General features: G+C 43.0%; 2 protein-coding genes across 2 annotated transcripts; one reads left to right on the forward strand and one right to left on the reverse strand.

The window, feature by feature from the left end:
* The first annotated feature begins 4,800 nt into the window (after nt 1-4,800).
* On the forward strand, nt 4,801-23,298 carry LOC125514900 (protein OPAQUE1). Its single transcript, XM_048680273.1, has 38 exons — nt 4,801-5,161; nt 6,257-6,406; nt 7,063-7,208; nt 7,285-7,441; nt 7,593-7,651; nt 7,957-8,113; nt 9,460-9,609; nt 9,759-9,895; nt 10,593-10,739; nt 10,811-10,912; nt 11,247-11,304; nt 11,433-11,534; nt 12,606-12,643; nt 12,728-12,854; nt 12,924-13,097; nt 13,272-13,403; nt 14,906-15,015; nt 15,758-15,818; nt 16,077-16,254; nt 16,652-16,857; nt 17,193-17,312; nt 17,920-18,018; nt 18,331-18,552; nt 19,157-19,296; nt 19,421-19,508; nt 19,678-19,728; nt 19,817-19,903; nt 20,061-20,231; nt 20,333-20,479; nt 20,957-21,109; nt 21,199-21,330; nt 21,437-21,507; nt 21,886-21,985; nt 22,219-22,275; nt 22,366-22,422; nt 22,503-22,583; nt 22,665-22,747; nt 22,891-23,298. Exons 1-38 carry the CDS (start codon nt 5,039-5,041, stop codon nt 23,009-23,011), a joined length of 4,494 nt encoding a protein of 1,497 aa, XP_048536230.1. The 5' UTR covers nt 4,801-5,038; the 3' UTR covers nt 23,012-23,298.
* A 193-nt stretch (nt 23,299-23,491) lies between these two features.
* Nucleotides 23,492-26,205, reverse strand: LOC125514901 (serine/threonine-protein kinase RIPK-like). Its single transcript, XM_048680274.1, has 3 exons — nt 25,487-26,205; nt 25,270-25,406; nt 23,492-24,403 (listed from the first exon to the last, which is right to left on the reverse strand). The coding sequence occupies exons 1-3, from the start codon at nt 26,046-26,048 to the stop codon at nt 23,702-23,704; spliced, it is 1,401 nt and encodes a 466-aa protein (XP_048536231.1). The 5' UTR covers nt 26,049-26,205; the 3' UTR covers nt 23,492-23,701.
* Nucleotides 26,206-27,606: the final 1,401 nt, after the last annotated feature.

Consider the following 27,606-nt stretch of genomic DNA (forward strand, 5'->3'; position numbering starts at 1 on the left):
TTTTTGTATTGTATCCTCATAGATGAGGTTTAGTCCGCTCCCGCCGTCCATGAGAACCTTGGTGAGCCGAAAGCCGTCCACGATTGGGCTGAGGACCAAGGCGGCTGGTGCTCGGACTGTCCTGTATTTTGGCTCTCCGTCGGCATTAAAGGTTATCGCCGTGTCGTTCCAGGGGTTTATTGTTGCAATCTGGCAGACTTCGGCGAGTTCGCGGAGTTCCCTTTTGCGCCTATTGTTTGAGGTGAATGTCTCAAAGACCATCAATACTTTGAGGTCGTCGTCTTCTGGGGGGTGTTGCTCTGGGGTATTCCTGGTGAGGATATCTTCACCGCTCTTGGCCACCTGCCGGAGTATCCAACATGCTCTAAGGCCGTGGGTTGGTATGCTATCCGGTGTTGTGTGTATTTTGCATGGCCCGTCGAGCCATCCTTCCAGAACGGTTTTGCGCCCCGTAACGGGCTTGTGTTTCTTTACCATTTGTCCCGGCGTGCCATGAGGGTGTGCCCTTTTCGTCTGAACGAGGGGTTGAGTGGGGACTGCTGGTCCCCACCGTGCTGCCTGAGTTTTCCAGGCACTTTCCATTGCGATGTACTTTTGCACGATAGTTGCCAAGTCAGCAAAGTGTAATATGTGATGGCGGTTGATGGCGTTGAGGATTCCCTCGTCCGTGCAATTGTTGCGAAACGCTGAGATCGCGTCTTCGTCGCGACAATCTTTGATCTTGTTTTTGACAAGGAGGAACCTGGCCCAAAAGTGGTGGACCGTTTCCTGAGATTGTTGCCGCATGCTCAAGAGAGCGCTTATGTCTGGGTGGGTGGGTGGAATTAAATCCGAACCCTGACCCAATTTTGGGTCCGGAGTCCGAAGATCTTCCGAACTTAGTGGTTCGAGCTCCGGGATATCAACTGATTTTTGAAGCTTATCGTCCGATTCTATGTTCGGAGGACAAGGCGTGTCTTTCTGCCGGTAGGTGTCCGGCTTCTCGAGGTCGGAGATCCGAACATAGTTCGTCCTCAATATAGAGGAAGAGTTATCTTGCTCCTCGACTACCGCTATCTGATGGGTGATCGGTGGAGATTTAATTTCTCTCTGGTCGGGTTTAAGCCCAATCCGATCATAGTCTATAGCGACCCCCAAGGCGGTAATGCGATCTAGGAGTTCGTTTAAAGACGATAACTCCGTCGGATCCATCCGTTTGGCGTATTCAGAATCAACGCAGAGGCGATTTTTGATGACTCGAGAGGTCATCATCGTCGGCTCAAGGGCCGAACGGGCGGTCATGATAAAACCGCCCAGCCGAAGGGTTTGGCCTGAGGCCAGAGCTCCTCCGGAGGTGATAGTTTCCTTGACGATAAGTCGAGCCATCAACCCTTTCAAAGACGGCACAGTGGAACTCTCAATGAAAGCACCAATGTCGGTGTCAAAACTGGCGGATCTCGGGTAGGGGGTCCCCAACTGTGTGTCTAAGGTCGATGGTAACAGGAGCGAGGGGACACAATGTTTTACCCAGGTTCGGGTCCTCTCTATGGAGGTAATACCCTACATCCTGCTTGATTGATCTTGATGAACATGAGTATTACAAGAGTTGATCTACCACGAGATCGTAATGGCTAAACCCTAGAGGTCTAGCTTGTATGGCTATGGTAATGTGTCTCCTACGGACTAAATCCTCCGGTTTATATATACACTGGGAGGATCTAGGGTTACACAAGGTTGGTTACAAAGAAAGGAATCTACATATCTAGTCGCCAAGCTTGCCTTCCACGCCAAGGAGAGTCCTATCCGGACACGGGTGCAGTCTTCGGTCTTCGTATCTTCAAAGCCCACCAGTCCGGCCCATGGCTAACAGGCCGGACGCCCGAGGACCCCTTAGTCCAGGACTCCCTCAGCGGGAACCGGCTGGATTTGCCTGGAACATCTCAATCTATCACTGGGAAGGAGCGGCAGCCAGGTACTGCACGGCGGCGGGGCGCGCGACGACGGTAGGGTTAGCTGCTCGAAGGGAACAAGGAAGGGAGATGTCCCTCAATAGGTTTTCAGAGGAGGGGAACAAATCGATAAGTTTGACGGTGGCATACCAACGTAATTTGGGCAAACTCCAACTTTCAGTTCCGGTGGAGCTGGGCCAATGCCGCTCCATGTTTTTGCACTGCCATTGGGCCTAGCTTCGAGAATTCAGTTTCTCAGAGCCCAAGCGTTTGGCACAATTTCATTCATGAAGTTTGTGAAGTCTGGAGCTGGATGACTTCAGAACATGCCCTAAGTTGTGTGTTCTAATTAACACAATTGTCAATTCAATAGTTCACTTAAAACTCTTTTTGTTGTGAGCTATTAATGCAGTAGTTCACTTCAAACTTCTTTTGTCATTATACATGCTTGTCTTAATCTTGTGTAAACAGACGGCTTGTCCTTCTACACATTTTCTTATAATCCAAAGCAGACGGAAAACCTTTGTTCTTAAAATGACACATTTATTTATTAGAACTACATTTTATAGTTTCTATGCCGAATTCATGTGCGAAGTCTGTCGTTAAACCAGAATCAACAACCGAATGGAGTGGTCCCAACTGTTCGACTCAAGATGAAACCGTTAGTATCAAATTGACAAAACTTAAATTATTTTGCAATGTGTTTGACAAAACTTAGTTGGTTGCTATTTGTTGAAAAAAATTGTATGCCGATTGCTGCTTTAGGTTAAGCCATCACTGCGACACATGTATTTGTATAAGTATATGTTTTTTAATATTGGAACCATATTAATCTTCTTTCTTGATTGGGGGAAATCCTATAAATCTTCTGACTATTCAAATTGAACAGATCCTATGAATCTGCATAAGCCTGTTTCAACTTTACACGACATATGCATGGTTCCTCTAAACAACAACCATCCACAACCTAGCCGTTTATGCATCCTCCCTTTACACGTTACTAAATACGGAACACACCAGGGGGAGGGTGAGCTCAAGAACACCACAGAGGCTTCTAGATACAGTGATATCCAGGTACCTTGAATCCAGTATAGACGGCAAATCACACATGAGGGCAATGTGTCAGGGGATGGGGTTGTTAAGTGGTTGTGGCATGAGATATCACCACACAATGTGCGAGTGAGGTTATCCACCCATGTGGCAATGATGTACTCCTCTCAGATGCGCAACAACAAAGTGAAAGGTGGCTACTTATTCCATTGGCGTTTTTTGGGTAGTTCAGATCGATTGGATAGAATATACGTAAGTCATGTTTTCATACCCGGTTTCTATCCAAATCATTTGAAGTATAATGAAAATCCACATGATCCAATCAAAGTACGAAAATTGTGATGGAAACCAAATCACCACCTAGTTTACGATCCATATTTCTTGATGCGAAATAATGAAAGATTTACACATTGGCTTCGGTTTTATACATTAAAGCGTCGTTGCTTCTACCGAGGGGAGAGGGTGGTATTGTCGACAATATAAGTCTATGTGAGCTCAAGCTCATTGTAGGAGTTTTCTAGATGTAGAGTGACATGCACACACAGTTGAGTTCAATAGAAACAAACATGTACACATGCGACTAATGTGTGATGGGTGTGGTGGGGGTGTGGTAGGAGATAAATCGAGAGGGAAGGAAACGATTATGGTGCGTTGTCATCACATGCGGCGTGCGGGAAAGCTCATCCATCAATGTGGCGATGATTCAATTGAAGTGTTCCATGGTGCGACCAGAGAAGCTGGCAAGAGGTGACAAACATACAAAAGTGCTCTAGCAGGTATGGCCGAAGAAGCAAGTGAATATGCACGAAAGATAAGCTCAGTGTAGAAGTAAGCCATGTGTTCTAATTAACACCGATTAATTGTAAGTTGTTAATGCACCAGTTCACTTAAAAAATCCTTTTTGTCGCTATACATGGTTGGCTTAATCTTGTGTAACCTCATGGTTTGCTTTTTCACAGGCTTCGCTAAAATCCAACAAAAAGCTTTTGTTTTTGAAGAAGCCATTTTAGGCCTTGGAACTACATTATTTATATTATGAGTACCCATATCAAAGGCATGCACAGTTATCATTTGTTGTTAAAACTAGGGTCGACAATAGACTGTCGTGGTCTCAATTCGTCTGACTCGAGATGCAATCATGAGCATCAAACCATCTTAATTAATTTCATTGTATCCACATAGTTGTCGCACTGGACAAAACTTGGCCAGGGGCCATGTGTGGGAATTTTTTTCCGCATTCCGTCGGCCGTTTTAGATTTAATGAATAAGACGACACAGGTATCTACACAAAACATGTTTCTTTTAAATATTGAAATCGTATTTACTACCTTATAACTCTACCCTCATCCCACAGTGATCAAACTGAAAATGAGATTCTATCCTTGTCGGCAAGCTTGTTTAAATCTTACACGACACATACATAGACGATTCCTCTAAAAAACAACCATCCACACAACCTAGCCGTTTACGCATCCGCCCTTGACACGTTACTGAATACGAAGCACGCCAGGGACCTACCTGAAAACAGCAGCACGCATTCAAAAATGTAAAGTTTTAAATAGGCCAGATCGGCCGGTTTGAACCGACCGGACCTCCCCGTGGGTCCAGGCAGCCTCTCCCCACCCGAGAGGACAGCCTCTGCCCGTGGGCCCAGCCGCCGGCCCACCGCCTTGAAAGCGCCTGCCACGCACGCGGAAATGACGCATCCAGCCCTGGCCAGTTCAAATTCCGGTGCCACGTCCGCGAGGCACATTTTCAGAAACCACCCGGAAGAATTCAAGATTTCCACTCCTATAGCCTTTTCGTCCGCTAGTAGAAAGCGCACGGGAGGGAAGAAGCGCCAAGGCAAAGCAAAAATTTCGCCATGAGCCCACGAGTCCACCCTGCGGCGCTCTAGTCGGGGCTCCGATAAGCCACGCGCCGCTCACGCCCGGCGCCCGAACCGGCCCCGCCTCCCCCGCGCGCCTCGCGCTCGCCGCCGCCCGCGCCGCCGGCCTCCGCGGAGAGGGTCTGCCTAGGGCTGGGAGGGGCCCGGGGCGGCCCCCTAGGGTTTCGGCGGGATGAGCTACCGGAAGGGGTCCAAGGTCTGGGTCGAGGAGAAGGGGGAGGGCTGGGTGGAGGCCGAGGTTGTCGAGGCCAAGGACCGCAGCGCCGTCGTCGTGCTCACCAGCCAGCGGAAGAAGGTGCCGCGAATCCCTCCTCCTCCTCCTCCCCTGCCTCTGTCGCTGTCGCCCCCCATTCCGTGCGGTTGAAGTTTGCGCCGCGCCGTTTGGATATTTTTTTCCTCGTGGACGCGAGCGTGGCTGCGGATGTGGACACTGGTCACGTGGAACCGGTTTGCGTGCTGTTAGATTCGAGTCTGCCGGAGAGTGGTTTTGAGTTCCGGCGTTAGTTTGGTTCAGAGGATTGTTAAAAAAATTAGCCTACTATTCCTGTTTTTGAAATGGTTTGGAGTTGTTTTTGTGCAAATTACGCTGGTGAGGAGAAGCCAATTCAAATTGGCGGAAGTAGGCCCACTCTCGTGGGTATTTAATTTGAATCCGTAGCTTTGTCGGTACGACTTTGTACTGGGTCCTGAAAGTGCAGCGGATAATTCTAGTTGGAAATTTGGATTGTAGGTTGCAGCATTTACAGTTTATTGTATATTCGATCAGAATTTGAAATACTTTACTGTTTAGATTTGAATTTTGTTAGGAGTTGTTACTTGCCTGACTTATACTGTGGTAGAAATGGCTCCAAGCTTCAGTAAGAGTACTTTTGGATAATTGTATGGTCTTTTGAACACACGGAGTTCTGCAAGTTACCCTGGATTGCTAGTGCTGATCAATTTTGAATTTCGATGGCAGGGGATTGCATCAGTTGAGCATTATCTGTATGAGCTGCTTTTGAGTTATGCTGCTTGTTTGTTTTGATCTTATGCCTTTCTTTGTTTTGATTAGATTGTCCGACACGTTCACTTGTAGGTAACTTGGCCTTTTTAAATGTTTACCAAGAACATATAATGGGTACAAATTTGTGTAGCATTAGTTTCGAACCCCTCCTCTTAATGAGCTGTTTGGGGCTTGTACTTGGTTAGAATTTGAGTCCAGTCCACAGATAGATTATGTTACGCTATCTGCTACGTGGTGGATTTTAGTTTATACTATGATTTTTTGCTCAACACTTTTAACAGAATTTGAGAAGTATCTTTGAGATTTGTCTTCCTGTCTAACAAGTTTACAAAGACCTGGTTTTGGTTATTCTGATGGAAATTTATCTTTCTTTCTTTTTGTTATCAGATTTCAGTTTTACCGGAGAAATTGCTGCCTAGGGACACAGATGAAAATCTCGGTGGGGGCCATGTTGATGACATGACCAAACTGACCTATCTTAATGAACCGGGTGTTCTATACAATCTGAAGCGAAGATATGCATTGAATGAGATATATGTAAGTAGTTTACTAGCACTTCATTTATTTGATGGAAAGGACTTTTATCACGTGAATCTGGCACCTGCTAAATCCATTGAAACTAAAACTGAAATATATGCAGTATTAAAACTATAACACATAGGAAAAACGTCTCATCAAATTGGATACTTTGGAAGGTCATCTCTCATCTCGATGGTGTGTTTAAAAAAGGGCAGCCTGGTGCACGTAGCTCCCGCTTGTGCAGGGTCCGACCACTTCAGGTCTTTTGTATGCAGCCTTTCCTTGCATTTGTGCAAGAGGCTGTTTCCAGGACTCGAAACCGTGATCTCATGGTCACAAGGCAGCAGCTTTACCGCTGCGCCAAGGCTTTGCGGCAATTATATTTATCCAGTCATGGTAATGCTGAAACATGTTTCATGCATATACTACTATGTAATTCTATATGGAAAGATGCATAGGATGAAAGGCATTAACGTGTGTAAAATTGTGATGAATTACTTGGGACGAATCCTGTTCCTCCGATTTGTCAAGTTTAATCATTAACTATAATCTCTTCTGAGTCTTCTCTTCTTCATTCGTTGACATGACTTGGTAAATAGGTGCACTTCTGTTTTTCTGCTTCAGTTACGGGAGCCTTTGTATGACATCTTTTCCACTTGTCTTTATCGAGATAGACGTACACTGGAAGCATCTTGATTGCTGTTAATCCTTTCACGAGGCTGCCTCACCTGTACAACGAGTACATGATGGAGCAATATAAGGGTGTCCAGTTAGGGGAGTTGAGTCCGCATGTTTTTGCGGTTGCTGACGCATCATACAGGTGGGTGCTACATTCTGATTCAGTCATGACGACCTGTAAATATAATATACTGTTGACATTTATTAATGAAATGTAGGGCTATGCTGAATGATTCCATGAGCCAGTCAATCTTAGTTAGTGGTGAAAGCGGTGCTGGAAAGACTGAAACAACAAAGCTCATCATGCGGTATCTCACATATGTTGGTGGCAGAGCTGTTCTTGATGATCGATCAGTTGAGCAACAAGTTCTCGAAGTAAGTTTTACCCCACGTTATTTGCAGTGATTGCTGGAAACCATAGTCTTTCCATTGACCCATTCCATTTTTTGTTTTTGTGAAGTATTTGATTTCACAATGGGAATGTTGAAGGCGTTATCTTATAATGTTTTTATTTGTTTCTCTCCAGTCTAACCCACTTTTGGAGGCATTTGGGAATGCAAAAACAGTTAGAAATGACAACTCGAGGTGAGGCTTTACTCCCACAGTGCTTAGTACTGGGTCAGTTGTGTGCAATATTTCAGATGTGTTCTTCACTTAGAAAATACTCCCTCCGTTCCGAATTACTTGTCGCAGGTATGGATGTATCTAGATGTATTTTAGTTCTAGATACATCCATTTCTGCGACGAGTAATTTGGAACGGAGGGAGTAACTGATAACTGCCAAGTGGCAATAAGTTCGAGAACATTTCATGTCTTTACTATTTCGTAAAACTCAACCATTTAGAAGTTTCTTTATATAATATCACCTTATAATTCCGTCTTGGTTGCAGCCGGTTTGGAAAATTTGTTGAGATTCAGTTTGATACAAGTGGTAGAATATCCGGAGCTGCAATTAGGACTTATCTTCTGGAAAGATCTCGTGTTGTGCAAATTACTGATCCTGAAAGGAACTTTCATTGTTTTTATCAATTATGTGCATCGGGGAAGGTATGTGCACCAGTACCAACTATTGCAATTTGTTTACTTGTTACCTTCGTGTATGTTATATGAGTTCCACTGCTATGTAGCGTGGCTCTGAATTTTTTACGAAGTTGTTAAAGCCCACATATTTTTTACCGAAAAGTCAAGCCCACAATAATAACTAGTAATCGTGAACGTGCAATGCATGTTAATATTAGGCAGTATATTAATTGTATTACAAACTAATATTTGACAAGATCTTAATTGCACGCTGATATTACGTAGGATGTAACCAATTGGTTAGCGCTAGCATGGATATTGGGTATGCTATTAATGAGGGGAGGATTGTGCGAGGGAGGTCGTGGCTACGTGATTGGGGCAGGACGTGCGTGGGGCTGTGGCAGAACCTTGAATATTAGCCCTTGGATTGGATGGCAGACCATGGAAGCAATACCAGCTCTTAGATTTAGTTAGATGGATTAGATCGTGGGGTGTGAGTTGTTCTGGGTACACTAACTTTGGTGACTTTAGAAGAAATGGAACTCGGCCTTTTATAAGTAGTAGAGATTGAAGGGCATGAACTTCTATAGTCGTACTCAATTGCAAATTCATCCCTGGTTTCCTTGTTTCATGATTTATTGATTTAATGGTATATACTCACAAGACTGTTGGACTTGCAATCATTTGGTATTTCATTTGAGTATAGTGTTGCCAAGATATGCGTTTTTTGAACTAGCCAAATTCACAGTAATCAGAGGTTTAGATGTTTGGTGGGTTGAGAAGTATGGGAGTTGTATCTGTTCTGTATTATGATTTTTATCTATATAAATTCAAAAACCTGTTACTTCCACGGTATCCGTCAGATGTGTAATAGTGTCTATTGATACGGATTAAGTTAGGCTATCAATAATTTGATATCCTGACTTTTGGGCTATTTGTCTGACCTAACTTATGCAATTTATCTGGTGAAGAGAAGGATCATGCTGGAGATATGTAAAAAATGCTATTCTCATGGCCGTCTTTCCAAAATAAGTTCCATTTTATACTTTGACATGGTCATGATGTAGAATTGTGTCAATTGATTCTGATAGATATGGCTAATGACAGATGCTAATGTTACTTTCACGCGACTCATTGAAATTCTTCCCTAGTATATTTGTGGTCATTCAATATTCAATAAGCTTCATTGTGCGCATTTGGAGACAAAACTCCTATTCTAAGGATGGAAGTATTATAGAGTTTGTGTATACTAAATATGAATTGGATAGTATTCTAGAGTTCGTGTATACTGAATATTGTGCTGTCATCAATCAAAACACGTGTTGGAGCCATGCAGCTGTGAGGTTAATTTTGATCTTGCCTTGTTTCTGAAGGATGCGGAGTTATACAAGCTTGGGCACGCAAGCACTTTCCATTACTTGAATCAAAGCAAGACATATGAATTGGAAGGGATAAATAATGAAGATGAGTACTGGAAGACAAAAAGGGCAATGGATATTGTCGGAATCAGCAGAAGCGATCAGGTTTCTAACAGGACCTGTCCATATACAGATGTTATTTTGGAAATACGATACTATCCAAAAGCTTACTTTACAGTACTTATATTGAGTAGCTTTGCCTTCTTTAAGTAAGAAAATAAGAAATGAATGTGTATGCTGTACTTTATATACAGGATGCTATTTTTCGGACATTGGCAGCCATTCTCCATCTTGGCAATATTGAGTTTTCTCCGGGAAAGGATTCTGATTCGTCGAAAATTAAAGATTCAACATCAAATTTCCACCTCCAAATGACAGCTACACTACTCATGTATGAATTTATTTTTAGGCACATGTGTGCAACACATCTATTGTTTTCATAATCCTCATCTGTCTGTACTAATCATGGTCACAGAAAATTACATTGAGTCCTAAATTTGTTAACTGTTTAATTTAAATGACCTGTCCGTTGAGGTCATGGATGTAGATGAATTGGCCCCTAGTTTTTTGCCGACCAGCAGAGGATACTCTTTATATCCTATATTAGGGAATATCCAAATAGTTAAAACTCTTAGTTCTCATCATACGTGATGTATTTATATTCAATTGAATCGAATCTCCTTATCTGTGCTTGCATGTAAGTGGCATCTCTCTGGTAACTGTGCATAACATATATTCCTTGGTGAAGACTGAATCCACAATCAGTTTAGTTTATAATATTATAAACTACCTGCAATTGTTGTTTTAGCTCTCACACCAGTTCTGTAGAAGGTTGAATGAACCACAGTTTAATGAGAATGTGTCGAACGTTTGCATCAATGAATCTTGACGTATGCACAAATATATCTCATATTCCCTTCCATGCAATGTTCTATTACTTGCGTAACATTATTGGTTACTACCATGAATCTTATGCTTTTTGCGTAGCAGTAATCGTGTCATATTCTGGACCTGAAGGAAACTACCTTTATATATCTAACTTTTAATTAAAATCGTTGTTTATAGTATCACTTTGCTATTTGAATTAGGTGTGATCCAGATGTGTTGGTCTCATCTTTATGTACCCGGTCTATACACACCAATGAAGGAATAATTATAAAAGAATTAGATTGTGCTGCAGCAGCGGCTAATCGTGATGCTCTAGCAAAGACTGTATATGCAAGACTATTTGACTGGTATTTTCTCTCGGCCTTGTTCGATAAGTTTTGTATGCTTGCATATGGTAACACATTTTTTATGTTTTCAGGCTTGTTGAGAATATTAACAAGTCAATTGGTCAAGATGTTGATTCAAAGGCACAAATCGGTGTTTTGGATATCTATGGCTTTGAAAGCTTCAAACACAACAGGTCTTTAAATAGCCGAGCTGATATGAACGTTAATCACTTATATAGTATAGTTTGTTTGCTTTAAGCATTTTTTAACAGTTTGCCGATTTATGTGTATTTAAGATAATATTTATTGTCTGTTCTCATCTGACTGCCAACTTTTCACAGAATTATTATTTTGGTTCAGAATCTCTTTCTGCTTAGTTATTCTTTGTTTTGCACATATTATAACTATCTACTTTGGAAAATGTTGTTAAAAACATGCAATAATTAGCCACCAGCGGTCGCATTAAATATTGAATTTGCCCTCCTGTCTGGTTCTTAAATGGTATTCCTTTTTCATTTATGTCTGTAGCTTTGAGCAGTTTTGCATCAACTTTGCCAATGAAAAGCTTCAGCAACATTTTAATGAGGTATGTTCCAGTGCCAGAGGTAGAACGACGTCTCTTTAATGGATGACAAGTTGGCAACATACTGTGCCCTTGCATACTTAATTCACTTGTTTTCGTTAACATCAAATGCTACACGTGTGTTTCCTCAGCACGTATTCAAGATGGAGCAGGAGGAGTACAAAAGCGAGAAAATTAATTGGAGCTACATTGAATTCATTGACAATCAAGATATGTTGGATTTGATCGAAAAGGTTGTTTCATTGCCGTTACTAATTTTGGTTAATGAGAAGTGGTTGTTGTTCAATGCACATTTTATATTTTGATTTAGCGTGCTAGATTTCTTATTTTGTTGATTTTCTTATCATATTCTCAGTTTTAGGTGGTTAGATTATTACCTTGTGTTTAGTTGTTTGCACTTGGATTGAGTGACCTTTTTACAAGTTATTATGTCAAGTATTGAGTGACCTCTTTTATGCCTCGAGCATCAGTGTACTGACGATGTTTGGAAACTGAGTGTCGTTTGGTTGGATAGAAGTGCAAGTGTGCATGCTGCCCACCCATGTTCGAATCTTACCTTCCGCATGGCGCCTCAGGTTGTCTTCTTTCTATAAAAAGACACCAAGGGTCCCTGGTTGGTCTCACTTTTTTAATGTTACACACTGCCTGTTCGCTAATTGCAAGTATTGACCTGACATCAAATGTCCTCATCACCATCTAATTATATTGAAATCACTCATGGTACCCTCACTTCCCTGGTTTTAGGTTTGTGGTGATGGAAATAATCATCTATCTATCATGTAACACTTTTTGTGTACAGCATGCATTCCATCCTCCCAAGATTTTGGTGTGTTTATTTTTATTCTGGCCAATGAATGTTATCGGGGTTGAACTACGTAGGCTGTAAAGTCTTTGCTCATGGAATAAATAGCATCATTGATCATGTGGTCAATACCCGGTATAATGGATGATAATGCGAAGGTGACGTAAGTGTGTGTCACTGAAATGCCGCTGTTTCCTAAAGGGTTGTTAAATATATCCATTCTGCAAGCTGTTAATATCTGCAATATTATTACTAACCGGTGCAGGTAATAAATACAGAGTTTTTAATGTATAAAGTATAAACAGTATGTATGTTTTCGTTGGTAGTTGTGCATGCTTACGTTAGGCGTTGCTTTTTTTTGCATTCACTGGCCTTCAATAATTGATATTTCGAATGGATTGAAATACTGCTTTGCCATCATCTTTCTGCCCCTTGTTTGATCTGGATAACATGCTACGTTGTGCTCATCTGAGACTAATTCTATCATATATTCTCCAAACAGAAACCTATTGGAATTATTGCACTGCTGGATGAGGCTTGGTAAATACTTGGTTTTATTTATCCATGGAAGTTCTATACTTATACAAGCAAATTCCTATTCTGAGTTATCCTTTGATTTTGCAGTATGTTTCCAAAATCTACTCACGCAACCTTTGCATCAAAGATGTTCAGAAACTTGTCTTCCCATCCTAGGCTTGAGAAGACCAAGTTCTCAGAAACAGATTTTACCATCTCTCACTATGCTGGGAAGGTAAGCCACCAGCCAGATTATTTGATTAATTTGTCATGTGTTGACTATGATAGAATCCACTATTTGTAGGTTACGTATCAAACAGATTCTTTTCTGGAGAAGAACCGGGATTATATTGTTGCAGAGCACTGCAATCTTTTATCATCTTCAAGATGTTCACTTGTTTCTGGGCTTTTTAGTTCTTTGCCAGAAGAGTCATTGAGATCGTCGTACAAGTTCTCATCAGTTGCTTCCCGATTTAAGGTACCAATACAAAGCTCAATTGATTTTGTTTTAAGTTTGGCCTTTGTAATATGCGTATCTGCTATGACTTTCTTTTCATCTGGTTGCTATGCCTTGTCAATTTATGTGCACCAAGCTACAAGCCTTCAAAATTTTGACTCTTCTGACTGGTATGTTATATTCACTGTTTTATAGCAACAACTTCAAGCTCTCATGGAAACGCTGAGCTCGACAGAACCTCACTATGTACGCTGTGTGAAGCCTAATTCTGTTAATCGACCTCAGCTTTTTGAAAATCAAAGTGTCTTGCACCAACTTCGCTGTGGAGTAAGAATTTCCACCTTAAGCATAAATAGTGTATTTCTTTTGGTCTTTCTTCATTGTTTTTGTTATAAGTGCATCTTTCCACATAAAAATGTTGTAGCTGTTTGACGCCTGACTTAATGCTGATTATTTCTGCTTTAATTCATGGGTCACGCTACGCGTCCGCCGGCGGATAGCTAGAAAACATCCGCCGCTTTGCTGGCCGTTGGATGGACGCGGGGATGTCCATCCGATTAACCCGCCAACGCGGTGATGTCCATCCTATTAACCCACTCACAAGCGCCACCTCCTTTTTGCAACAAGGGCGGTGTTGCGGTACAAGTCCTGCAACAGGATGCTTGTTGCAAAACGTCCACACCGCTATTTACCTTTCTGATACTTTCTGATACACAGTTTGTGTTGCGGGTTTTTTTTTCAACTGAGGTCTTGTTTTAGATTTTTATTTATAACCGAGGTTTGTTGAAAAAATTGTCTTCATCCTTTTGTAACATATATTATGTTACAGGAGAAACTTCTGCAACATTGAAGTTGTTGCAGAAAAATTAGAGGGTCACAAGGAGTCACGCGCACATGTCACGTGGGGCACGTGTTGTACGAGTGAACATGTGTTGTGTTGCAGAATTTGTTTTTGAACGTGTTACGCGTCAGCCGATGAATTTTTTTTAAAGGATCCGTCAGGTTGTGAATCGTCAGATCCATTGTATCTTGTGACTTAATGTTGTCCTCATTTCTGAAACGGAGCAAGTTTCGTTTTGAAACAAGACTCCATTGTATCTCGTGGCTTAATGTTGTCCTCATTTCTGAAACAGAGGATGTGTTGTAAGTTTCGTTTTGTAACACAAGTCTTGTTGCAAAAATATTTGAAACAAGATTAGTGTTGCAAAAGTATTTTTTGTAGCAGAGGTCTTGTGCTATTTTTATTTTTTTACAACAAAGGTCTTGTTATGTATATTATTTGCAATACGTGTCTTGTTGGATATTTTTTTTTACGTCTCCACTTTTTTGCAACACCGGTATTGTTACGAAAGGTACTTTTGCAACACGGATGTTGTTGTAGAAAAATTACAGTAAAGATGTAGTCACGGGCCACACATGGGACACGCGTCACACGCTCCAGACGGTGGACGCGCGGTGTCGGATCAACCGGCTGTTCACAAGCTTTTCCCTTAATTCATACATTTTGCAATAGACGGATCAATCTTATGCCAAATTCTTTGTTACTGCTATGCCAACCTTTTCCAAACTCATTAGTTCATCTTGTAACTACATCATACCTGCATATGACTTGAGGAGGCCTACAATCTCAAGCATGTATCTGGAACCACATACGTGAGATCACTTAAAAGTTGACAATTATTTATCATTAAGTGATTGTGCTCTATAATGCCCTTTCAAGATATAGATCATGAGCCTACTTAAATGATGCTGTTTTACTACCATCTGTTGATACATGCATGATCTATTGGTGATATTTTCCCTAAGATTGTAATTTGGTGGTGGCGCAGGGTGTTTTAGAGGCTGTTCGCATTAGTCTTGCTGGCTATCCGACCAGAAGGACATATGCTGAATTTGTTGATCGGTTTGGAGTCCTAGTTCCTGAGTTGATGTTCGGAAGGTACCTAATATATGCACTATGCAACTAATTTGGTTCAAGTTGTTTGCTTCACAATGTGCAATGTTGGCTGCACCGCTTGGTAAACAATAAACTTCTCCTTTTGCGCTAAATGCTAATGGGGTTTGCGATCTTGACCCGAAGTACAGAACATGCGATTCATGTGGGCACATTTTTTGTAACAGAGTGTTTGTTCAACTGTTTTAGTTTGAACAGATTCTTTGTGCCTGTGCTGAATTTGATATAATTTTGCTTTGATAAACAACACCGTTTTGCTATCTGTGACTTTAGATGGCCATGTTCCTTAGGGACAATCTTTATCTTATGAGTTTAAATCTGTAATTTGTCGAAGACAATTGTTTTTTCTGGTAGTTAAGCCATTCGTGGTGCCATTTTGATACAATATGCCCTTGTCAGTTACAACTCATTGTAGGTGAAGCCAATTCTTGCATAGCTTCTGTTAATTTATTTTGTTTGTGGAATAATTCGGTGCTTTTATTATAGTCTATATGAATCAGCATGTGGCATAGGCAGATTAACTACTCCATGCCATCTCAAATGGCTGCCAACATGCTTGTTTGCTCGTCCCATGCTAAATTGCCAACTTTGATCTACATACTGTCTCATCATGTTAGTTATAGTGCCCACAAATTTAGTAGTTTATGAGAAGCCCTGTGAAAAAGAGGCGAGTTTATCTTTTTGCATAAATGAGTCAATTATTTGATAAATATGAACAATTATGCAGTCATGATGAAAGGGCGTTGACAGAGGCAGTTCTTGAAAAAATGAAGCTTAACAATTTTCAAGTAAGCTTCTAGCCTGATAATATTATATTATTTCCATTTCCTTATATTTTTATGATATTAATGATTAACATATTCATAGAGTCTGCCCATTATTCTTCATTTGTGCTTTTCTAATTGATTATGTAATTTCCAAAAAGTGCCCTTGCATTTTTCAGCACACTCTCATTCTGTTCCCTTTTGAAGTATCAATTGATAGTTTACTAATAAATCAGCTCAAGTTTAGAAAATAAGAATTTGACACTTTTGTTTACCTGATAGCTTGGTAGAAATAAGGTCTTCCTTAGAGCCGGTCAAATCGCGATACTAGATGTGCGTCGTGCTGAGGTTTTGGACAATGCTGCACGGCGCATTCAAAGTTGTTTCAGAACATTCGCCGCCCGCAAAGAGTTTGTGAAAACAAAGAAGGCTTCAATTTCAATACAAGCATATTGTAGAGGTAAATATGTGTCCTTCATCAATTGCTATGTTTATTATCTTGTACGGCGCCAACCTGCAATCTGAATTCAGATAAACATATACAGTTTCATGCAATCGGCTTAAATAGAAGAAACGATGTCCTAAGATATCAAACTTCATTGTGCACTTGCCACAGTGATAAATTTTTGTGACCACTGACTAGGCATAGAAATAGTTTGCTGGTATGTGTAGTTTTTTTATCTTTTTATTCTTGAATTTTTATAAGTAATTATGCTCCGTACTCTTGTGCCTAGTAAGTTCTTGGAATGCAAATTACAAGAATCTTATCCGTTAGGTCTGTAAGCATTTTGTATGAACTGTGTTATCTTGGTAATTGCTGGTACATCCTGATTGTTAATTTTCTAAGGATACTGCAGGTTGTTTTGCAAGGAAAATGTATAAGATCAGAAGAGAAACAGCGGCTGCCATAATTCTTCAGAAGCATGCAAGAAGGTTACTGTTACAGCGGAATTACCATGAAGCATGTTCAGCAGCTCTGCTCATCCAGTCTTGTATTCGAGGGTTTATTGCCCGCCGCTATTTCTCAGCCATCAGGGAGCAGAAGGCTGCGTTAGTGATACAGGTTCACCTCATCTTCCCCTCCCCACACCACAGACACATATGCACACTGTGCAAGAAAGCAAACATACTTAAAGCAAGTATACCATTTTAGTAGAAGATAACTTGATTATCTGGGGATAATTGCCATGCTAGCAAGCAATTAGTTGAAAATTTAACTCGTAAGATCCTCTACATTATAAGCATGTTAATTTTTTTTGGCCATCTACCTCTAGATTAATTGGAGTATTAGGAAGGTACTGGATGTTATACTGTAGTGATGTCATCACTTGCTTATAAGAGGTAACACTTTGTATTATTGAATTTATGTGACATGAGTTTCTTGTTGCCACTTTGTAGTCCTTCTGGAGAAAACGGAAGGTTGCCATGCTTTTCCAGCATTACAAGCAAGCCACTATAGCAATTCAGTGTGCTTGGAGACAAAAGCTTGCAAGAAGGGAGCTAAGGAAACTCAGAATGGTATTTTTCTGGTTGCAATTCTGTAATTTATTTATGGCCTAATAAATTAATTGGCATGTTTCTAGCAGTACTGAAAATAACATTGATTTGCTGTACCCAGCTTAAGTATTTTGAAGATCTGTTCTTTTCCTAAAACACCACGCCATTTCCTTTGTTATTGTCGATTCGTTTGAGGGAGCCACATATCAGCACCATGTCAAGCAGCGGCTGTGCGGTTTAGTCTGAAATCCTAATTAGACATGGCTAAGATCTTGAGGGCCAGGTTAAGTCCAAGAAGCGAGGGTCTTCTGAACGCTGTTTTCTTGTGAATTTTCATGTCTAAACTCGGTCACTTGAAGACAGGTGTATGACTTTGAGGAATGTGGGTAGGCTGGCTAAGTCGCTGAGGTTGAGAGGGAGCCTATCAGCTTTTCTGATTAATGTTGTTTATATTTAGAGCCGGTCCTCTTCCTAACAACCATATACACCTAAAAGAAAAGCATTCCAATCTAATGTTATCTCTGATTTCTTCTCTGAATATTACTGTCTGTAATTCCCGAGCTTGTGTAATGTCTTTGTTTTATTGGCGTCCATCGGGAGTATTCTTATGCTATGATTACTTCTTCAGACTGCAAATGAAGCTGGCGCACTCCGGGAGGCGAAGAATAAGCTTGAGAAAAAGTTGGATGATCTTACTTTAAGACTTACTCTGGAAAGGAGAATGCGGGTATGTTTTTCTCTGCCTTCATTGCTTTTGTGTTTAATGCGATTTCTTTATTTTGCATGTGCTACCCTGCATGTCGTAGACTTGAGACAGTTATGCTTGTTCCTGTCAGTATAAGGACAAATATTTTTCGCATATGCAATGCGTTGTTTTTCTGTACATTTCTGCTATGGTTGTTATCCTGCATTTGATGTTCTATGAATGTAAATAAGTCAGCAGGTGTGACAGTGTTCAGAGTTTGTGATAGTTTTCCTTTATTTTGGTTCCGATGATAGTGAATTTTTGCTCCTTGACGCATGGGTTTTTCAAATGTAGGCTGCTGGTGAGGAAACAAAGTTGGTGGAGATATCAAAGCGGGACAAAATAATCGAAACATTAAGCGCAGAATGTGCTGCAGCTAAATTATCTGCCCGGAGTGAACATGACAAAAATCTAATCCTCCAGAGGCAATTGGATGATTCTTTGAGAGAGATATCTATGTTGTGCAGTAACAAGATTCTGAAAGCAGAAGAAGAAAAGGAGAACTCTAATCTAAAGGTTTGAAGTCTCCTCAATTTTAATATGTTATCATAAATATGTTTGGTTTGCCTCCATTTTCAGTTTGCTTCTTAGGTTACTTCATGCATTCTTGTGAAATATTTCAAGTTCTCGATTACTTTCAGTTTGCTTCTTAGGTTACTTCATGCATTCTTGTGAAAAATTTCAAGTTCTCGAATATTTTAGTTACTTCATATGAACTAACTGGTGTACTTAATGCATTCTTGTGAAAAATTTCAAGTTCTTGAATACTTTAGCCACTGCATGATCTTAACTCGTACTCCCTCTGTTTGTTTTTATAAGAAGTTTCAGACAGCTTGCTTTGTACTGTTTTGGACAGTGTCATGTCTAAAACGTCTTATAAAAGTGAACAGAGGTAGTATTTTCTTTTCCATACATATCATGGTTCATTCATGGAACTACTATGGTTTTATGCTTTGCTGTTATAGTTCTTCCGTTAAATGTTCTATATGCTTTGCCATTTCCTCTTTTGAATATGAATTGTAGTGACCTTTTGGGACTTGTTAACTGATGCTAGCATTGATGCTTCTGCTGATTGTTAATTAGTTACTTCCGCTGAAGCAGTTCTCTCTTGCTTCCACAGAACATAGTCGAATCATTATCGGAGAAGAATTCATTATTGGAAACTGAACTTAGCACAGCTCGTAAAAATAGTGATGATACGATGGAGAAACTGAAAGATGTGGAGGGAAAATGCACCCGCCTCCAGCAAAATTTGGATAAGTATGTTTCCCCTTCCGCATATAAATAACCGCAGGATTCTGGAATGATCCATGCGTCTATGGTTTTTGAGCGTTATTTCTTTTGCTTAGTGTTAGTATCTAACAGTTAGCCTTCCTGCATTCAGATTGCAGGAGAAACTTACGAACTTGGAAAATGAGAATCATGTTCTAAGGCAAAAGGCATTTAGCATTACTCCAAAACCGCTGCCTGAGGTTCTTTCCTTTGTGCTCACTCTAATTTTCATGCCTTGTATTTGTCACACCACTATTTTGGTCCCAGCACCTCTATTTTTCTTAGTGGTATTTGTAATGGTAAGTTTGAGTACTAACCTAGCTGCATTGTCATTTTGGTTAGTTAACTGACTTGTTTCCCTGATTGCAGAAATTTGCTAACTCGATTAGTCTTACGAACAGCGAGCAGAAGCGCACATTTGTAAGATTTCTTTTGACTCAAGTTGGATACCTCCAGTGTTTTATACTCTTCTTCTAACTGCTTGAAACTGTGAAACGTAAAATTGTAGGAAACTCCACCAACAACAAAATATCTGTCTCCTGTTCAACATAGTACCGGGTCAAGGAGGGCAAGGTTGCCTGTTGAAAGGCATGAGGTGAATTCAGCACTGTTCTTAATCTGACTGTTCTTTTCATATGGAATTCAGTTGATGCCTTCAGAGATAAGATTGCTTATAGTTTGTTCAGGATTCTCTGGTATTCTTGTAAGAATTTAGTTCTGAGGTATTTTAGTGATGGTATTATTTCTTGCAGGGAAACCATGAAATCCTGTTAAGTTGCATAAAGGAAAATTTAGGGTTCAAGGATGGCAAACCAGTTGCTGCATGTATCATCTACAGATGCCTTCTACATTGGCGTGCTTTCGAATCAGAGAGGACTGCTATTTTTGATCATGTAATTGAAGCCATAAACGATGTTCTCAAGGTAAAATCGTTCGAAGCCCCCATTTGTTTTGCTATTCGCACCAGACATTTCATTTGTGGAAGCCAATAGGTTTAATATTCTTATTTTTGTTCCTATTCCAGGCAAAGGAAGCAGATGGTAGATTACCTTATTGGTTGTCCAATACTTCTGCACTGCTGTGCCTTCTGCAGAAGAATCTACGGTCAAACGGATTTTTTGGTACACCATCTCGCCGCTCTGCTGGAGGGCTAGGTGGGAAGTTGGCCCAAGTAAGGAACCGAGCTTGCCAGTCATTTTTGCTCTGAAAGCTAGTATATGCTGAAGAATCCTTTTGGAACTGAGTGTTATTTGGGTATGGTCACAGTTATGCAAGAATATACTCCCTCCGTTCCTAAATATTTGTCTTTCTAGAGATTTCTACAAGTGACTACATACAGAGCAAAATGAGTGAATCTACACTCCAAAATATGTCTATATACATCCGTATGTGATAGTCCATTTGAAATCTCTAAAAAAACAAATTTTTAGGAACGGAGGGAGTAGATTACATATAATTTGCAAAATCATGGGTACGCTTTCTTAATTTACACATGGAAACATAGATATCAAGTGCTGCATAACCACAGCCATAAATATTGTAAATGTTAGCACTACTAAACTAGTCAATCTTTGTAGTTTTTCTTGCAAATCTCTGTAAAATAGAATAGCAATGTTCTTTCTCCCTGACACTGAGATTGCTTCAATAGCTTGCAGGGCGTGGTGATACTGCACAAGTGGATGCTAGGTATCCAGCCATACTATTCAAACAGCAGCTAACAGCATGTGTCGAAAAGATCTTTGGGCAACTAAGGGATAATCTAAAAAAGGAAATATCACCTCTTCTCAGTCTTTGCATTCAGGTATATACCTTCCTCTCTTTTGTGATTTGATTACAGACAGCATTGTACAACTGGATCATTTTTGTATCCTTTGAAAAATTGTACGTCAGGCTCCAAAATCAACACGACCTGGAAAAGCTCCCAAAGCACCAGGGGTTGGTGCTCAACAGCCATCGAACTCCCATTGGGACAACATTGTCAGTTTCCTAAATTTGCTTATGGATACTCTGCGTGAAAATCATGTAAGCCTGTCATTTAACTCTTCTTATTTTGGCACAACTCTCCACTAGAAAGGATTTGATAGCTTTATCCAAGTGATTCTAGTAACCTTATATGTTTGTGCTGCAGGTGCCATCGTTCTTTATACGTAAGCTGATCACTCAGTTATTCTCCTTCGTCAACATACAACTTTTCAACAGGTAGTTCCTTCTATTAGAATTTGAAGTACTTGGTATCTGTGTCTTAATAATATGCAAGCAACAAATATGATAGCCAGTGCCATGTGTTGCAACAGTGATCCCCTAAGATTAGTTGCCAAACAATACAACTCTTCAATGAATGGTAAAATCTTGTTCCTTTTATTTGCGAATAGATCACTGTAGCTAGAATTCTGGGTTGAGGAAAGGGTCTATTATATGTGACGGAACAAATAGGATTCTTTGGGTTAAAAAATTGTAGGTAATGGGACACTGACACTTCAGAAAATGCTTTGTTAGTATGGTACAGATAAGGGACCAGTAGAATAATGAGATTCTACTTCACTTTTAGTCATACTAACAAATTTTTTGTGCCATCAGTCTTCTTCTTCGGCGTGAATGTTGTACATTCTCCAATGGAGAATATGTTAAAGCTGGACTGTCATTGCTGGAGAAATGGATTACTGATGTCTCTGAGGAGGTAAGTTGTACTAGTTCTACATTCTGCTTGTCTGGTTGGCCTATAATTCAGGAAGTGGACTACAGAAACCCTGACAATCTGGTTCCGCTCGTTTAATGTCCAATAATATTGTTCCAATTTACCTGTTATATCTCGTCTTTTAGAAAAAGTAACACTTGGAAATTATCACTTTCTGTGTGGCTACTTATTTTCTCTTCTGTTCTTCACAAACTTATTATCTGTTTTACTTTCAGTTTGCAGGAACTTCTTGGCATGAGCTTAATTATATTAGACAAGCTGTCGGATTTTTGGTAATTGCTTGTGCAAGACGCAATATCTCCATGTCATTTCTGTTGCATCTTCTACACCTTGGGGTATTTCTCACTTATTACATACTGTAGGTTATACACCAAAAAAGGAAGAAGACACTTGAGGAGATCAGTCAAGATCTCTGCCCGGTAAGACTGTGTACAGCTTCTGTTTTTGCAGTTAGCCATCATTTTGTTGCAGACTATAATCAGCCCCTTTTCACGTGTAGTCCTTGAGCCTTAGGCAAATCTACAGGATATGCTCAATGTACTGGGACGACAAGTACAATACCCAGGGAATATCAAATGAGGTGTGCACTTTTAGCTTTGGACCTTCCGTCTTTCAGATTTTGTCTTGTGTTATTTTTTTTGAAAATGTTATGATTTTACAGGTCGTTTCTGCAATGCGGGAGATGGTCAACAAAGATACTCAGAACCTCGCGTCAAATTCCTTTTTGTTGGATGACGATTTAAGGTAGCTATAATTTTCTTGGTAGTTACCGCTTAACACACTGTAGAAAATGCTCCTTTCAAAGTTTCATGTTTTGTTTGTAGAGTGTGGAGTATGTTTATGTGGTTGCCGATTTTGCACTTACATTTTATGCTTGTTTGGTGCAGCATACCATTTTCGACCGAGGATTTATCGATCGCCATCCCAGCGATAGACTATGCGGATGTGGAGCTGCCGGAATCTCTTCATCACTATCCATCTGCGCAGTTTCTACTGACGGCATCATGACCCACTCCCTGTGTAATAGAACAACAAGGAGGTTTGGGCTGCCGTGAAGATCAGTTAGTCCCCAGATTTTTATGGGGTTGCACCCCTTCAGCAATGTTGTACTGTTGTTTAGTTTTCTAGGGCAAATTTGATCTAGGGTGGAAGGGGGTGGTAGGTATGCAGTTCCAAAGCAACAATTGTTGCTAGACGCCGAACGGCCCTGGCTTCGTGGGTGTCCAGTTGTCTTGGCTATCTATGTTGTACAAAGAATACTGTAGAAATGCGAAGCAGTTGCCCGAAATTGATTACATCTGTGGCAAAATGTCCTGTTTGGTGCAGAACATGTTTCGCGTTCGTAACCAGATGCGTTCTAATCTCTGCAAAAGTGATGGTAGTTGAAAGCATTAGCAATGGGAGTGGTTGAACTTGTTTTAGTAACTGTACCAAACAATATGCTGCAGATGATTCGTTTTAAAAAAAAGGAACGTCTCGGATAGCAAATGAAGAAAGAACGCCATCTTTTTGGCCTGGAAAAAAATTCTGTACTAACACCTTTTGCTCTTGTGTGATGCAAATACATCACCAAGAAAAGAAAGTAAAATTAATCAACCAACAGATTACGCATCCTGGTTCTTTCAATTATGTACACTTTGAACAATTTGGACAAAAAAAGATCTCAAGCACACACGAACACACGCGTGGCATCGTTGCTCACGCCCCTCTGTCCCTTCTCTGCCTCGGCGAGCCCCGGCTCTCGTTCCCTGCCGCCACCGAGCTCGCGTACTTCGGCGCCGCGCTCTCGGCGTGCACGGCCGAGCGCTGGCACTTCTTCCTGGCCGCGGCCGCCGAAGCGCTAGCGCCGCCGTCCTTGGCCTCCTCGCCGGCCTCCGCAGCCTCATCGGCCTTGTCCGCGACGACCTTGGCCACCGGCGACGGCTCTGACGGCGCGGTGTAGACGAACAGCCCGGCGGGCACGTCGCGGGACATGCGCATGAGCGGCTCGAGCGAGTCGACGACCTCGCGCATGGTGGGGCGGTTCTTGGGCACGCTGTGCAGGCAGTTGTACGCCACCGTGGCGGCCTTGGCGGCGGCCTCGGCGGAGTAGCTGCCCTCGAGGCTCGGGTCCATGACGCGGTGCAGCCGGTCGGGGCGGCGCAGGTAGGGCCGGGCCCAGTCGACGAGGTTCTGCTCGCGGCCGCGGCGGCGCTTGTCGACGCTCCGGCGGCCCGTGAGCAGCTCCAGCAGCACCACGCCGAAGCTGTACACGTCGCTCCTCGCCGTGAGGTGGCCCGTGAGGATGTACTCCGGCGCCGCGTAGCCGTGCGTGCCCATCACCCGGGTGGACACGTGCGTGTCGTCCCCCGACGGGCCCTCCTTGGCCAGCCCGAAGTCTGACAGCTTCGCCGTGTAGTCCTGCGATAACATAGGCACACACACAGTCAGAATCACCGGTCGATCGACGTGTACTGGTTAACAGTAATATACACGTGAAATGTATGCACGGTTGTTTTGGTGGATGTGTACCGAACTGTTTGTGTGGTATTTTGACATTTGTACTACCTGGTTATCTTATCTGGGGTGTCAAGTAAGGTGGCTGGGTTAGGTGATCATACTAGATGTATGCTGTGGGTGTGGTTGATTTAGACAGGTGCGACTACGTTGGCCGGCTAGCTCCTACAGGCTACAGCTTGTGCGTTCTAGCTGGTGCTAATATAGCCTACTCCCTCTTCGTGTTCTTGTGCGTTCTAGCTGGTGCTAATATAGCCTAGCCTAGGAGAATTGATTAAGAACACGAAGAGGCCAATTTTGTATTATCCTCGAGGGCACGTTTCTCACAATGACAGGGACATTTATGCTTGTCTGATCCCGTCCGAGGCATAGACAACTGAGATAATTCAACCGGGAAAAAAGGCTACTGGTTATACGCATATTCAAATTTGTGGTTGTTAGTGGCTAACAGTAATTAAGTATTTACACTACTAATTAATAGAGGTTAAGTCCATGGCTTTGCCCGTTCAACGGATCAAAGTCTCCGCGAGATCATCATTAGAGAAATATAAACCGACAGAGATCGGCCAACCAGCTGGTTTTAAAACGTGCTGGCACGTACGCCCGCAGAAATGGGATACGGAGACGGTCGTCATATCAAATCGTATGTGCAGAGGCGCGCCGACGAACTAGTCGTGTGTCCGTGTACATACACAGGAAACGGAGGTATGAACGTGAACGGGATATGACATGCCCGCCGGAGTTGGTAGGGATGACGGAGTGCTACTCACCGATTCGAGCAGGATGTTGGAGGCCTTGAAGTCCCGGTAGATGACCGGCGTCTCCGCCTCGTGCAGGAACGCCAGCCCCTTGGCCGCCCCCACCGCGATCTTCAGCCTCGTCGCCCACGGCAAGCTCGCCAGCAGATCTGCAAGACAAATCATCCAAGATCAGTAACCATGTCGGCGTGATCAATCGGCGAAGAACTGTATGTGGACGAATTCTTACTCTTGAAGAGGTGGTGCTCGAGGCTGCCCCGGGCCATGTACTCGTAGACGAGCATGCGGTGGTGCTCCTGGTAGCAATAGCCGACGAGCTTCACCAGGTGCGGGTGGCTGAGCTGCATGCCGAGGTAGACGACCTCGGCGAGCCACTCGCGGTGGCCCTGGGGGCCCTCGGCGTCCAGGTACTTGACGGCCACGTGCTGCGGCTGCATCCCCGGCACCACCTTGTCGTCGAGGAAGCCCTTGTAGACCGGCCCGAACCCGCCCTCGCCGATGAAGTGGCTGCCGGAGAAGTTGCGCGTGGCGGCCCGCAGCTCGGCGACGGTGAAGGCGTGCATCCCCGACGAGGCCAGCGTGCGGGACAGGTCGTCGAAGGAGAGCGTCCGCAGCCGCGCCGTCGCGCTCGGCGCCCGCCGCATCGACTTCTTCTTGGTTTTCTTGGCCGATGGCCTCGGCGGCGCCGTGGCCTTGGCCGTGGCCGTGGTCGCCTCGTCGCCGTCTGCCACCGCCGCCGGGTCCGTGGCGCCGCCGCGCGGGTAGAAGCAGCCCTTCAGGAACGCCCTCATGGTGCTGGCGATGCGGCGATCGACGGAGGTCGAGTGCTTCCTTGGCGATCGAGTGAAACGAACTGATTCCGTTCGTTCTTGGAATGGAATGGGGATTGGGAGTGGATGATGATGGGCTGACGAGATGGGTCGAGGTGCGGTGTGGAGGGTGGGTGGGGCGCGTGCGCGTATATATAGCGGGGTGGTGGGTTGGTCGGATGGCGCCATGGATGGATCGGGTCGTGGTCACGGGGGGAGGGGTAGCCCAGGCGCGGGTGTAAACGGAAGGGTCCGACGGTTTGACCTGGCCGGAGCAACGCGGCGCGGTAAATCGAATCTGCGTGGGTTGCGCGGCCGGTAACGTTGATGGTGAGATTGCTCCGGCGAGTTGGGCATTGTGTGTGGGTTAGAGGTGAATGCGACTAGCTCGATCGCTAGCTGTAGGGAAAAATGATCCGGAACGCAGCTGGCCGCTGGCCGGCGTCTGACGTGTGTACGTATGACAAGGACGCGTGTGGACTCTAGCTCGTGTACTTCTTGGCTGTGCAAGTATAGTGCAGTTTCGTGGTCGAAATATGTACAATCGGTCAGTGCGTATGACAAGGATGTACGTACGTACGTGTCGCGCTGTGATGCACACTATAGCCATTTTTACCACCTGCTACTCCTGTTGTTTTGCTGATAGCATACGCTTCTTTTTCACCACTGCAACTTCGGATGGCTGCTGAGGTAACTGGTAACGTCAGTTCAACGGAGCCGTTGAGGAAGGGCCACCTTTAGGCTATAGCTGCATTTGAGACGGAGAAATTAACAGTTTAATACGAGTACTTTGATGATGATGATGGAAGAAAATGGCCGCGTAGTTACGTGTCGCCGTCAGGGTGCGGGTGGGAACTCTCGCGGGTGCCTCTCGCTTTTGTAAAGGGAGCGTTTGGCCGGCTACAAAATATTGCTAGCTAGCTCTGCGTCGTCGTCTCATGGCCATGGTAAGATGGCGACGCACCCACCCACCATTCTCAAGAGGCTTCTATGGCTGACAAGACCAGTTCGCGCCCGCGTACGTACGTAGGAACGTTTATGTTCTTAATTAATTCTCAGCGACTACCGGGATTTTGACAACATAAAGAGCGGAATGGGACTTAATTAGGTATTAAAGTTGTACTGACACTCCCCTGATCATGTCATCACTTGGCTGTTAAGAACCCATCTAGGGTTTCTTTCTCCCTCCTCTATCCCTTGATGGTCAGGGTAAACTTTTTCCTCCAAGCTTCGCCGGTGAGCCTGTGGATTTGCCCCCCCTCCCCCCCCCCTCTGCCTGTCGTTCCGGCGGGCGGTGACGGGGAGAGGAATCCCAGTGCCTCCATTCCAGTTAGTAGTTTAGGTTAGAATTTTTTTATCCTCACAGGTGCAGCGCTCGAGCGGATGGCAGCGCTTTTTCTTCGAGTTTGCCTTCTGGGCTCCAATCCTTCTCGAATTCGTCCATCTGGAAGTAGTTGACGGAGCTCTGACGTAGATTCCTGTCGCTTCCTTGTGACGGTGAGGTTAGGGTTTCTCATCATGTGTCGAACTTTGGTGTCAG

The sequence above is a fragment of the Triticum urartu genome, chromosome 6, assembly GCF_003073215.2.
Source record: "Triticum urartu cultivar G1812 chromosome 6, Tu2.1, whole genome shotgun sequence".
NCBI classification, from domain to species: Eukaryota; Viridiplantae; Streptophyta; class Magnoliopsida; order Poales; family Poaceae; genus Triticum; species Triticum urartu.

Coding starts and splice junctions, on each gene's coding strand:
- LOC125514900 (XM_048680273.1), top strand. CDS start 5,039: ATGAGCTACCGGAAGGGGTCCAAGGTCTGGGTCGAGGAGAAGGGGGAG. Junction 19,509..19,677: donor CTCCAAAACCGCTGCCTGAG/GTTCTTTCCTTT, acceptor CCCTGATTGCAG/AAATTTGCTAACTCGATTAG. Junction 22,748..22,890: donor TTGTTGGATGACGATTTAAG/GTAGCTATAATT, acceptor TGTTTGGTGCAG/CATACCATTTTCGACCGAGG.
- LOC125514901 (XM_048680274.1), bottom strand. CDS start 26,048: ATGAGGGCGTTCCTGAAGGGCTGCTTCTACCCGCGCGGCGGCGCCACG. Junction 25,407..25,486: donor CGAGCACCACCTCTTCAAGA/GTAAGAATTCGT, acceptor TTTGTCTTGCAG/ATCTGCTGGCGAGCTTGCCG. Junction 24,404..25,269: donor CCAACATCCTGCTCGAATCG/GTGAGTAGCACT, acceptor ATGTTATCGCAG/GACTACACGGCGAAGCTGTC.